The sequence below is a fragment of the Squalius cephalus genome, assembly GCF_949319135.1.
Source record: "Squalius cephalus genome assembly, chromosome: 21".
In the NCBI taxonomy this organism is placed as follows: Eukaryota; Metazoa; Chordata; class Actinopteri; order Cypriniformes; family Leuciscidae; genus Squalius; species Squalius cephalus.
In genome coordinates, this window is record NC_137142.1 from 17121275 (window position 1) to 17135916 (window position 14642).

General features: G+C 39.5%; 1 protein-coding gene across 1 annotated transcript in view; it reads right to left on the reverse strand.

The window, feature by feature from the left end:
• Positions 1 to 14642, reverse strand: part of macrod2 (mono-ADP ribosylhydrolase 2) — a 569941-nt gene that overhangs the window by 180540 nt on the left and 374759 nt on the right. Inside the window, exon 6 of the mRNA XM_079856275.1 lies at positions 9296 to 9417. Within this exon, the coding sequence (XP_079712401.1) occupies positions 9296 to 9417 (122 nt within the window). The remainder of the gene's footprint in view (positions 1 to 9295; positions 9418 to 14642) is intronic.

Consider the following 14642-nt stretch of genomic DNA (forward strand, 5'->3'; position numbering starts at 1 on the left):
TTCTCATCTCCCACAGAGCCACTGAGACCAACATCTGTTTAATCAACGTTTTCCACTGACAACCTCTTGGCTGTCGATCCTATTGTGGTGTAGCAGAGGAATACAAACAATTGAAATTCACTAGATGATCCCAAAAGTTTCCTCCTTTGAGAATTCACTTGACAAGTTGACAGACAGCACATATCAAAGCCTAGCACAGTGCATTTAGGTGAATAAAGTCCGCTGGCGTAAACTTTTCCAATTCAAACTTTTTTCGTTTTACTTTTGTTGCACATAGCTGAGTGCCATTTTTTCCCCCACACGTACTCTAAAATTACCTCCAAAAGAAGAAAGATAAGGGTACACAGTCACAGATGGCTCCCTGAGGCTCGTAATCAGTTAGCCACACCCCGTATGCCTGCTACATGCTTTATTTCTCCCACTATGCCCCTTCATCAGCCTTGATTAGAACGCTGGAGTAAAATGTCACATTTTACATACCTCCATATTTCAGGCCAACACCAAGCCAGATGACGGTTACTGGATGGTCGGGGTGAAATGTCAAGGGATGCACCAATTCCTGCGTGCCCCACTTTGCAATCTCACAAATTTGTCACTTTCAGAGCGAGGTCGACTGTGGAAATTACAGACGGCCTCTTCGTTAATACGTGCTAGGCAACCCGAACGCCACAGCCCTAATTGGAGCTAATTGGCTTAGTGTTGCCTGTGTTTCTGGATCAGATAAATAGCAAAGACAACACTAAGTGACACTGTGACCTTTATAAAGCTTCACTCTAATTAACCTTTTAGATGCATGCAGGTGTTTTTATGTAGGGCAGAGGAAACAAACTTGACTACAGAAGTCTGGAAGGGAATCGTGTTTTGCGCTCTGCCACAAACTCCGGTGGAGAGTGTGTCGCCATTACAGCTGCTCGGATATTAAAACCATAAACACGAGAGTGTTCCGAGATAAAAAGGTCCTGCAGCCGAGTAATTTTACATCATGACTCAAATCTGATGCTCATTACCAAAGCTCTCATCTCCACGCATATGGCTTATGGAAAACAAAGCGGCAGGCTGAGCCTCAAGCTTTCCTGATTAAGTTTAGCGCAATGTAGTGAGCAGTGTGAGCAAAATAATGAAATTAAAAAAGTTATAATTTCCCTTATTATAGCTCATCGCACGGTTCAATATCCTTGCATGCACGAGCAAAAGAAAGCGCCGGCGTGTTCCAGTAAAGGAGCATTAAAAGTCGATCAGTGGACACAGAATAAAAAAGAGAGTTTATATGGATCTACCCATAAACCCCTCAATACCGTCAAGCTTTTATTGCGGTTTGCTTAGCGGTCTTAAGGGCTGCCCGCGCACACCCACAATAAAAGCTTTATGCCACTCACAGCTATTCCAGAAACGAAGCCGGTACCACTTACGTACAGTGACAATAATTTATGAGCGGAAGGGGGGAAAGGGCTGGAGAGAAAGTTGGTGTGTGATCCGTTAAGCACATAAATGTACATTAATTAATCACTCTGGGAGCTGAATCCCTGAAAGCGAGAGCGGATGGGGTGGCGGTTTTACATGCAAACATTTAAATGCATAAATAATGAAGCACCACAAAGGTTTTAAATGCGGTGATAAAACTCTTCAGGGGTCCATTCCTGAATTTGGAGTGTTTATAATATCTTTTTCACAAGATTTCTGTTGTTGTTTGTTACAATAAGCTGGAACATGATTGGACATGTTCATGCAATAAAACATCACCACAGGCGCTTAGGTACAATGCTGAGTAAAGTCATTCAGTTCAATTATTAATTACCTCATGCATCGCACAAGGTTATTAATTATTCATGTCCCTCGAAATGCATCGATTAAGCACCATGTAAATGAGACGGTGTCAAAAATTGCTGCCAAACAGTGAAGGTAATAATACTGCGGTTGATTTTCTATCGTCAGACGACTGCATCAAAGAATTAGCTCTCTTATCTCGGTGCACTCGCTGAAGAGTACAATTTAAATTCTGCCATCATTTACTCACCCTCATGTCGTTCCAAACCTGTAGGACTTTCCGTGGAACACAAAAGATGATGTTTTAAAAGATGCCACTGGGGTTTAATGTTGTTTTGGACTGCACAGACTTTCATTGTATGGACACAAACATTTAAAACATTTAGCAACAGACAGGGTTGGAACAACATGATGGTGAGTAAAATGATGGCAGAGTTGTTTGTGCAAATTATCCCTTTAAGAATAAATGAAACCTTTTCTGGTTGTGCTGTGTAATGCAAGATGCCAAGTCTCTTCTCTTGACCTAGAATACATAACAGGATAAGCTAAGGGCTTCCTATCTCCCACATATGTTCTCTTTGCATGCACAATACTAATGTAATGGTGTGTTTAATGAAATGGTAGCACTAGGAGCACCTCCAAGTGGGTTTGGAGGCCAAAAAATCATCACAACTTATAACACAGAGCCAATGGAAACTCTGAAACCATCTAAAACTGGACATTCAATCTCACCGCACAACACCATCAATCACTCATTCTGCTGGGCTTTCAGTATTTCAATCAACAATTTGTGGTTCTAAAAGCAAGCTAGTGCTGTGATTACACATCTGTCTCGGAAAAGAGAGGCCGCTAAATGCTGCCCAACTCTTTGTTACTGTCCAAAATGATAGTAGACCGCCCAGGAGTTTGTTTAATGCGTATTTACCAAAATATCTCAATGATGTAGCACTACGGAAAGCACCTATTCGTGGTTGCTTGTGGGCTTTGAAAACCTGGAGGAGGTCTGTTACTCATGGGACTATTAGCGGTCCAACAAAGCCATTCGAGGTATATCAAATATTCTTAATGGGCCAAACGTAAGGGGAAAAACCCTCATTGTTTTGTATCTCACTTGTTTCCCAGAAATTTTCATAACAGGCCCTTGTAGTAGGGTGGTTTTGTTCTTTAAAGAAAAAAATAAGAGGTTTGGCAATTTAATAACACACATAAATGTCATATAATGAGCAAAAACTCACAAAAGAAATCAATGCAAAATGAGACGATGATGATGTTTTGGGTAAACATAGTTATTTCTCTTTGTAAAAGGTCAGGACCGGAGGGTATGTTATGAGTTTGGGGAAAAATGAATCGCCTTGGAGTGGGGAATGGCTACCAGATGGTGTTGTCCTCACGCAGGAGTGACTGGCTGTTTTTACAGGATGGGAATGAGAACAGGCTGGCATGGCTAATGAAGACAAGAGACCTATCCACCTAAAGTTGCTTTAGGCATTCAATAAGTCCTTACGGAGATGATCTGCTCTCTGAGGGGTTGACCGTTGAGACTACAAACACATGCACAACGACAGAACCTCTGCTACGATTCAATGTATATTAAAAAAGAGAGAAAAAAATATCACTAGGTTTTATTAACCAGTTTTCTATGACTTTTTTAATCCTCATATAGAAAATGATTTGATAAATGTGGGGTTTTTTTTAACCAAATAAATTCATGTATTAAAAAAAAAAAAAAAAAAAAAAAAACTTACTTTGTCTCAAGTTATGTGAGATGATTAAGATGATTGGCTACAATTACCATAAGGACTGTCTGACACACTGTCGCTCCCATAAAAATGTGGTAAATTCCGAAATTCTTGGAATTTTTTGTCTCTTTAAATGCAAATAATGAATTACACTTATTTTAAGAACCAGTGGATACAACTTCTATTTCCATTTCTATTTTGTGCAAAGGGAAGCACTTCCTCATTTTTTTTTTGTACATTTGTATAATGACAATAAAGGCTTTATATTCTATTGTATTCTAGAAATGTTTCTTGAGCACCAAATCAGCATATTAGAATGATTTCTGAGGGATCATGTGACATTGAAGACTGGAATAATGGCTGCTGAAAAGTCAGCTTTGCAATTACAGGGAAAAAAAAAAAAACACATCTTAAAATAAATAAAAAAAATAAAACTTGTTGTTTTAAACTTTAATACTATTTCACAATATGACTGTTTTTGCTGTATTTTTAATCATATAAAACCCAAACTTCTGAACTGTAGCTAACTAGCTTCAGGCTTAAAAAAAAAAAAGACAATTAACACCCTGATTAATCACAAAGTGTGAATGCTTTATCAGCAACACTGTCTGCTATGAGTTTCTATTCTCTTTCTGTTCTTCATAACTGTTATCAAGTCTTCTCTCATTAACAATGTTACAAAAAAAAACTCTTCTGCTTCCCCAAGCTCCCACTGTCCCAAAATACCCCGGAAAGTGTGGTGCATTTAATGTCTCTTTGCTCTCATACATATTGACAGAGCACTAGATTCAAGGGAGCAAGACTCCTCCCACCCAGGCCAGTCAGACAGTTTTATTATCTTGACTGATTTTGCGATCTGTACTCACCCGTCCCTTTCATTTTACCGCAGCACCGCCCATATGACCAACTACCGCTAATGGAGCACATAAGCAGAGGCCTTTGTGGCGACAATTTTGTTTTAATCTAGCCAGCCGATCGAGACATGGGCCACCGTAAATTATTAGTTCTCAGCGCCGTAGAGTATTTTGCGGCTTCATGGGTGCATGGTAAATGTACTTTGCCAGAGCCACAGTTCCCACTATTCCCCATTCTGGCCTTCTGGAGTGCGGTTAGCTCTGCTGATGTCCTCAGACCAGGCCGCGGTCACACGTGGCTCCAACGGGCCTCCAGGGGAACGTGACAGATTGCTCGCTCGGTCGCAGAAACGAGCAGAGCACAGGGGTGGGAGTGTGTATTTGGGGTTCACATGGGAGTGGTGTGACCAGATATGCTGGGTTTAAATCACATTCTCTCACATACACACAGAAGCACACTTCCTTTAAAACACAAATGCACAAGTAGAATAATAAGAACTATGCATTACATGAATGTATGGTTTGAGGCATCTAGGACATCATTTAGATATCTGGGTTGTGTGTCATTCCGAAGTGAATTGAGAATGCCTTTTAAAATCCATTTCAGTTCCTAAATTGAATTGAGGAAGCGAACAAATGCAGATTTGTAAGAAGGTATTATACAGCATATATTTAAAAAACAAGAGGAAAGCTAAAAAAAAAGTTTAAAGCAGACAGACATAAAGAACGATCAATATAGATAGAATAATGACAGATCGATACATGGACAGACAGACAGACAGACAGACAGACAGACAGACAGACAGACAGACAGACAGACAGATAGATAGATAGATAGATAGATAGATAGATAGATAGATAGATAGATAGACAGGTCACATGTTGTACAATGGCATCACAACTAGCTCTCAAACCCTCACTTAATGTGGAACAGAGCAGAAACGCCAAGACCCGACAGAGACGAAGAGTGAGAGTCCTCCATCTCTTGCCTCTGGTCCAAGAAGCGTTAAACCACATTCTGGAGGTTAAGCATCATGGCTGCGAGAGCTTGTCATTTCTGAAGATGAAGCTCATCCCTTATTCAGCTTCACGGAGCAAACACAGGTGTCATGCTAAACTAATGTGCCCTAAGCTATCTCTTCCAGTAAAACATTACTCATCCCAATCTGTGGGAGCGTTTGTTGGCAAGCGACAAGCGCATCAATGCTTACCTTCTAACCTTTGCTGTAGATAACACACGTCTAAAGATTTTCATGGTGATATAAATGCGACAATCAATGATAAAGAAAACAAAAGTCAGGCATTTTAATTACAAGTTCAGCATTTGGTGCCTAATAATAATAATAATAATAATAATAATACAGTACACTGTATTAAACTTTTAACTGTAATTCACAAAAACAATCATGTTTATATTCTGTTTTACAGTTAACTTGCACTCATGTAACCAGGAACAGGGGGGTTGGGGAAGTGAGGGTCCTCATACTAACATTTCAGCACTGGATTCCTCCTGTCTAAAAATATGTTCACGGGTCCCTATCTCTTGAGATAATCAAGGGGAATTTGTCTGCACAGCACATGTGGGCCGCAGCACATGTTCAGATCTCTCTCTGCCTCAGGGGCTGTCTTTGGGCTCTCAAGAACAAGGATTAGCTCAAGAGCTCATCCAATTCCCATCTTTTGTTGCACATGTTTATTTTTTTTTTACATTTTTTCTCACGTCTCAAATCTCCTATCTCCTTGTAATACTCCGGCATCCCACTAGGGGAACTGTTCCTTTTTTTCTAGAAACATCCACTCTGACTTTCTAAGTGACAGATTCACCAACGAGTTTAGCACTAATCTACCAGGCAAGTGGTCTGGAACCTCGACTATAAATCAGCCGATGACACAGACCATAAAAATAGGGGAATTTTTATAATTTCACTGTATGCAACTAATGGTAAATGTGCATAAACTAAAAGCACTCGAGCATAACTGCTAGCAAAACTCACCGGACAGACATCAGTCAATCAAAATGGGCAGCAGCGTTTTCTCTGAATGTCCACAATAATCTTTAGCAGCTGTCTAAACATGTCCCACCGAACCGGACCTGCCTTAGAGTAAAACCAGAGCCCTGTTTAACGTCAAAATGTGAATTATTGAATAAATAAATAGAGAAGGGAAGCTAAATGCATGTGTGGAATGTGCATGTAAGAGAGCGGGTACTAAAAGTACTGCTTAGGGAAAGAAATCTAGAGCGAAGGATGCACGACCCCTTTCCTGGCTTCTCTTATTCTACATAATAATTCCTGTAAGAATCTCTGGGATATGCTTTGGGAGTAAACAGATATATATCCCAAACCCCAGACTCATTCATGACCTTCTACATGGGCTGCAGCAGTGAAGGTCTGTGTACGCCATAAGATAACACAGAGTAAACAGAATTGCTAATTAGCATTTAACTCCCAGTCACTCGTGGCAGCCATGTGCATTTCTCGCAGCCAAAAGTGAGTTTGCGCAGCCTTAACTGCACGATTCCACCCTTGTAATGATGAGGACAGCAGACATCTCCATCCTCACAGAGTGATTAAAGTGGTCCATCAAGTCCCGAAGTTAGCGATTTGTCCCGCAAAGACTGTCTCATCATGGCTAATTGTGAGAGATCCTCTCAGGGGCCTCTGCTGGTCTGGATGGAGGATCTGATTGGTCTGCCTTGTGCACGGCCCCTCTGGTTGTGGCCACCATGGATTAAAACAGATCCATAACTCATGCGCACCAGATGGTGGAGATAGGGTCAGCAGCTGGAGCAGTGCACGATCAGACTCTACATCTTCCTGGTCCAAAGCTGCTGGTTTTTGGCCAGCTTCATTAAAGCCTGAGGTTGTCTGGTAATTTACAGAGCGGAGAAACAATCTGAATATAATTGTCATACGGAAAATATGAGCCTTATCCATTCAAGCTGTTTCTATGGCTAAACGACATACAGTATGCATGGTTCTTTAAAAGCTAGCACGCAAACCAAAGCCTTTATGATTCTCTAAGACTAAAAAATCCACTGTGGTGGGTAAGGCATATCAACACACTAGCCAATTTGGCGGGGTATGATTCATAAATTATGTTCTGTCACTTTGCATGGCATCGCTATCAGAGCCCTTCCCCTAAAAGGAGCCTCAAATTTTAGACAAAAAAAAAAAAAAAAAACAATACGTAAAGAGGGTCACACACCGGTTACGGCTGTTCAAAATCATGCAGCACCACAGTGTCACTCACATAGTTGTCCATTGAAATACAATGGTTTAGGACCAATATATGTTCGTACTGACTTCACCCAAGGAGAATGTGTATTATGCTGCTTCTTTTTTTTTTGCAACAAGTTTGTTTTTGTGGCTTGAATAAATATCGTTATATAGATTGAGTTTTCTCTTTCTGTTTGCGCTGTTTTTTCATTTACCTTAATTCAAACTTATTGACGCCACTTTGTTCATTCTTGAAGTGAACTTTAGCTTGTATTGTGATTAGATTTACTGTTTTGGTCTGCCGCCTTGAACTTGAGAACGCGAGTACAGAATGACACGACAGTTGTACGATGAGCCTGCCTGTGAGATGTCCGCTGCGCTTCTCGTCTGCTGTGCGCCCAGTTAATGCTGTTTTGAAAATATCCGGTGAAAGTTAAAATAAGTAAATTAAATACATTGGCTATTAATCCTAAATCTTTTGTCGTTTTATCAACATTAATGACAGACACAAATTAGGCTGCTGTCTTTTAAAGAGCTAGCACATGGATCCATTTTACAGTTACATATTTTTTTTCTTTCTCAACTGTTTATGTATATGTAAGACATAACCAAGTGCGTTTACGAGGATACTAGCCAAGACCAGAATTTTGACATTATTTTGTGTGTTCTTGACCATTAAAGCACTATAATCCACGAAAAAGAACTCAGTTTTGTTACTCGCAAGCTGTTTGTGATGCGGCTTTACTCTATGTATGCACGCTGAGAAAACCATCTCTCAGAGATCACGTCTTTTTAACGTTTTTTTGTTTTTTTTCATTCTTTTATTGATCAACATGTCATTTTCAATTATTAAGATTAGATGCATTTTCCGTTTTAGAGTAAAACTGGCTAAAATGAAAAGTAGCAACATATCTTTTCTTCTGTATTGTGGCATACAGTACAGTGCAACGAACTATCAAAAAAAAAAAAAAAAAGTTGTAGGGCAGGGACTTGGTTCTATCTGGATGTTGATGGGAAGAAAGGTGGTTTATGTGGACTAAATGACTGGAAAAGTCCAGCATATGTCACCAGAGAGAAGTCTGATGTTTTACAAAATTATGACATTTTGATTCAAATTTTGAATAAATAAATAAACATGTATGGATGAATAATTCACAATAAGATAAGAAAATGCATTTAGAAAATAGATAGGGTGAATTTCCATTTCATGCAGATTTTAATGAATAAGAAATGATGAAAAATTGACAATTCAAGAAATATTTTCATCAAAAGACAAAGACTTTGACTAAAACAAAAAGCATGCAACAAATTGCCCAAGTGTGAAATAGGTTCATAATCTGGCTTTATCTAATTCATAATGCAAAATGTGAAAATTAATGCTGCTGCAACAACAACAAGAGCAACTGTAGTCATGAGGGTGTCACGACAGGGCAATCACTAGAGCTCATGTGGAAACCAACAGAAAATAATGCCTGTTTGTCTCTTTATCTGATGTTTTTCCCCTTGTGCCCTACTGAAAAAAGAGCAGCATAGGTTGTTGCAACCATCCATCCATCCATCAAATACAAATGTGCAAACAATGGAGTGTGTCTAACAGCAACACCAACATCATCTTCAAAACTATTATTGTTCACTTCAAAATTTCAAAACACTGTCTTAAGAAACGTCAACTCTGTCACACTGGACTGTTTCTAAAAGCTGTCTCAAAGGCTCAACTCACCACAGATCTCAAGTTATTGTCCTTCATCAGCTTGAGGGAGGTTTTGTAGCATGATTCAAGGTCATCTTTTTGGGACTGGCCCACATTTCCTCTGGCGATTGGGCCGACAGTATGGATCACATCTGGGAGAAGAAAAAAAACACACAAAAAAAGGTGAGCGGTTTATGTCTGTACACTGTCAAAATGTAAAGCTCTGTGTATAATTCGTAATGTAAATACACGCCACCGTTGATAACATGAATTTCCAATTAAAACTGTGACACTGCTTAACACCAGGACAAATCCCACATGACAAACAAAACAAAACAAAGCTTCTTGTCAGATCTTCAAAGGCAAGTCGTACAAGAGAATGACAAATAGAACTGTTTCAGAACTGCTGAGGATCATGGGAACGCATCTTCACATTCCCAGTCCTACTGGGTACAAAACAGCTTATTTTTCTGCAACGCTATCATGCTACATAAACAAGAGTCAACCAACAATGACAAGAACCAACAATGGAACAATGGGACTGATTTGAACAAGCCAAAAAAAAAAAAAAAAACTGCCCAAAATCGAGTACATTTATTCAGTTAATGAAATGGAAGAGCAGATAGAAAATCAATTACTCCATCCTTTTATCCTATCTATTCATACATTCATATCTGCTGGTAGCCGCCCTCCTGCTGCCTGTGCATAGTAATGTGTTGGGTTGTCAGTCAGTGGCGAGGCTGGTCTGAGGCGAGAAGGCTGAGGGAAGAGGGCTGGTTTAATTAAATCATTGCAGCGATGACAGGGGAGTTAAGGAAGTTGTGCATGAATCTGAGAGAGAAATAATGTAGCCCTTCCTGCCTGACTTCTCCAGGCCCTGTAAGGTGGGCGGCAGAGGGCAATTCATAACAATAAATAGGTCGCTTTACTTGGCCTGTTCACATTGCTTTTGTAGCCCTCACTTCCTTTACAGTCAACACTCCATTTTTACACAGTGCTCTACATCATTCAGAGATTATTTTCTTTTCTTTTATTCTATTAATCTATGCATTTAAGATATAGCCATGTGAAAAACTGGTAAATTTGAACTTTTGTTAAGGAGCAACCCCAAGCGATTGGATTTTGTGTCAGTTGCTTGGCTTCAATTCCTGCTGCATCATGCTGAGTAGCCCTGGCAATCCAGAAATCTCATAGGTCCAAACCATGCTGGCCATAACTGTATATTAAAAATCAAATATGTTCTGATTGCCGGCTATTGTGTCACGTTACACATCACTTTAGCTTTCAGTGTGAACAGACAATTTAATCTGGCACACATTTTAAGGGGAAATTACAAAAGGGTGACAGTAATCATAAAATACAACAAACAAAAGATTAAAGGTGCGGTGCACCAGAGAATTCTGGGCTCTCAATCGACATCTTTGGTTGAAATTACATATGTGTGTTGTCTGAGCATGTAAAGTAGGTAGAACACTTGCAGGCCTTCTTTTTTTAGCTTACAGACATGATGTAAATGCGCAAGGATGAATGAGCTGAAATTTCCTGCTAATTCAAATCTGATCTAAATATAAATGTACTGGCTCATTGATTGACAAATGAGAGAAAACAGAAACAGAGAAGAACACCCTAAAAGTAGCTTTCAAATACATCTAAATCTAAGAAAATTATAATAAATTAAAATCTTAAATTTAGCCAGGCAGCCAGTACAATAGAAAGAACAACGGACGGAGAGACAGACAGATAAGACAGATAGATAGATAGTGTGAAGTGTAGTGTACAGAAAGGATCGAGAACAAGGAGCGTGTTTGCATTATTCAGTCAAAGATTTCTATCTTTAGTGGTTTGGCAAATGAGAGCTGGGAGTGTGAGGGGGAGCCTGAGAGCTTTTCTCATTACATAATCCTGTTCTTTATGAATAAAAGCTCAGTCAATTATTGATGTGTTCTCACCAGTTTTCATTTCAGTTCACCAATGACAAGCTGCCTTTCAGGGTTTACACAGACAGACACATTTCAATAGTTTCTCTCTCTCTCTCTCTCTCTCTCTCTCTCTCTCTTAAAATGGGACAATTCTAAGGAAGACATGCAAATGGTGTTAAGGGGGACACAAATAATGCTGATGCAAATTAGAAAACAACCATCACACTATTCATTCGGTCACCTTAAAGCACAAAATTCGCAAAGCTCACTTGATAGCGTATTGAAGATTAATAAGGCGTGCACACCATAGCAATGCAATATTTGTGTGTGGATTACCTACAGGAAAATGCTGGGTCTTTGGGAAACTCTCCTGAGACAAAATTCAGGCATATTTATTTCGCTTCACTCAGAACAGCGTACCACATGTTGTTTTGAGGCTTACAGCACTTATATCACATAATGACAATGAGACAAGACAATACTGGCTGTGGTGATATCTAGGGTCAGGGCTACATCAGCAGTGTTGCTTAAACAGCATGCTGTCCAGGGTGTGTGTGTGTGTGTGTGTGTGTTCTGGACATAAGTGTGGCCCCTTAATGAGGCTGTAACTCTATGAAATATCATCTCTCCCCATACCAGCAGAACCTTGCTAGCATGATGGGACCATAATGTAGCCTGCGCCCAGTTGTTTTCTATGCATAATACATGAGTCTCCGGAGCACTTGAGCAACAACCCTTCAATTAGAGGATGGAGGGCCAGAACAGACCATTTATAAATTCATGAAACTAAAGCTATGGCTGTACAACCTGTGCATGATATTTGTTTGGGAAATCTGCTTGGGAAAACCCCAAGCATTAAGTATTGATTCAGCATTAGCATTCATCTGCTGGTGTGTAAAACAAGACACGACTGACATAAAGGTAAAACTGGCCTAAAAAATATCTTCTTGTCTATGAGATTAGACAATGCAGAAATGAAAACAATCATTAAATTTACTTATGCATGAATAAGGTTATGTTGACAAAAGATTATCATTATTCTTGCTTGGCTAGCTCCAGAATGAAAAAAAAAAAATGCAAATGTACACTAAGAAGATGCTTTTATGATGGTCTATTTTTATTCTTTGCATTCACCTGGCAAACAAACAACACCCAGGAGAATATGTATGTTTGGAGGAGACATTAAAAACAACAACAACAACAATGATTGACAAGTGATTTTTCCCTTCATCTCCATGGAGGCTTTTCACTCTTAACCATCTCGGCTCTCTCAGTTGAGATGAGGATTCACTGGTTCTCATAACTTTGAGAAGATATGTGTGAATACAAATGCAATTGGAGGAGCATGGGACAAATTAGACCCTTTCAGACAAGCATCTAACCATGGTTAGAAAAGCGTGATTATTGTTCAAACCTTATTTGCAAAAGGAACCATACAAATGAAACAAAACAAAAAAAAAAAAAAACATGAACAGATCAACCTCTGAATTGACTGAAAAGTGTGTTTATGTGTGTGTTCAGGGTTACTGGCAGGTCATAGACTGTGCTTTAGTAAGGAAGTCCATATGCCCTGGAGATAAACTGGCAATCATAACCCGTAGCTGATGAGCTTCCCTGGCTGCCTTTTTTCTCAACCATTTCCATTTGACTTATCTACTGTAATTTCCCACTTGAGGCACTGAGGTGGTCGTATAATTCACCTCATAAAGATATTTAGCCAGTTAGACTGACCAGCATTCACCAGTGAGGATGGGGAAAAAGAGCTATTATCCTGACTGAGCGATACCTGTGACTGTTTTTTTCCGTTTCTGTTTGTGGGAAATGTTTCTCTCTATTGTTGCGTTTCGAGTGCTGACCGCTGAATGAACCCTCTGAAGGTACATGTTCAACAGTAATTGCAGAATCTCTGTCCATTAACAATTACCATGTTTACATGAATTGCAGTAATCTGGTGCTTAGTTTACTTATAAATACACCACACACATTTTCAGTCTAAAAATCCATTGATGTTTTTTTATTTGTAACAGGGTTTAAGTTCAGGGTAGAAGGAGGTGGAAATAAATTAATAACTGAATTATTGACTCATAGTGAAAAGTATTATATACATATAATTACGGCCACCATGAGGACAGAGGTGCATATACGCACGCACGCACACACGCACACATAGTACTGTGCATATAGAGATAGATAGATAGATAGATAGATAGTATTTAGCAGCTGTTTTCAACATTGATAATAATAAAAATTGTTGAATAAGAGACTTCATTCAAAAACATAAAAGAATGTTACTGACCACAAAATATTGAATGGAAATAATATAATTTAAATTAATTAATTGAAAAAATAAAATTTAAATGAGGCACTAATGTAAAACAGTTATTTTCTGGGGTGATACTATTGATTATTGACGTCCATTTAACCATAACGATTGTTATTCTCGTCTTGCCCATCTGTAGTCTACATACTTATTATTTTATTCATGTGCCGGCCACAAATCGATGCACACAGATAATGCAACTTGTAACATGGAACCATGCAATACTGAATAATACCAAGGTGCATGCAACTATTGTTCAGGCCCCCTCTCCGAGCATTAGTGTAGCGTAAAATAGATGGCGTTGTTTGAATTTGAACTAAAGCATTCAAACAATCATGCAAATGAACACAGCTTCGCTCATAACATCTTTTGTGTAAAGCGGACATACCTCCTTTTTCTCAGCTCTGTTATTATTTTGCAGTGTGGAATTTAATTTGCATAGATTTCAACCACCAAATAGCTGGTAATAAATAAATAATTGAACAGAAAAAAAACAGAACAGACATACAGAGCAAGAGAGAAACTCGCTGTCATCTCAAACTTGTCAATGCTGAAAGAAGTAAGAATGGAAAGGAGGGAAAAAACGTCTCTTCGTACAGCCGTCAAGGGTTCTTTTTACGGCAAGAGCAGATAAGAACACTGAAAAAAGGACAGGCTCACTAGGTGTGGTGAGCAATCACCCTCAGGAAGATGTGTCTGCCCCGCACCTCAACTCAATCAACGGGAATAATGCATACAATCACTTCACAATGAGTCTGTCAAGGGCACTTACATAAGAGAATGGGCCCAGGGAGAGCGTACGGCAAGGGCTCTGAATATGGATGCCTTTTTGCTCACTTTACTCGACTGACCTCTCAAGCATTTCTTCTTTTCAATGCCTCGTTCTAATCAAGCGAGCCGAGAGACTGTTTTATATGCGGCGGCCGCCATGAGGACAGAGGTGCGGGCAGCGGGGACTTATCTTATTCCAACGGACACAAGCCACCGCCCATGGGCTACCGTCAACAGACATTAATAATGGAAAGCAGGGTCTCCCGGTGCTACGCTCGGAGGGCCGACTTCCTCTCCTTTTCTTGTTGTAAACTCTGTGGGGAGGATGGAGACCAGAAAAGATATATGGTTTCAACATCCCAACACT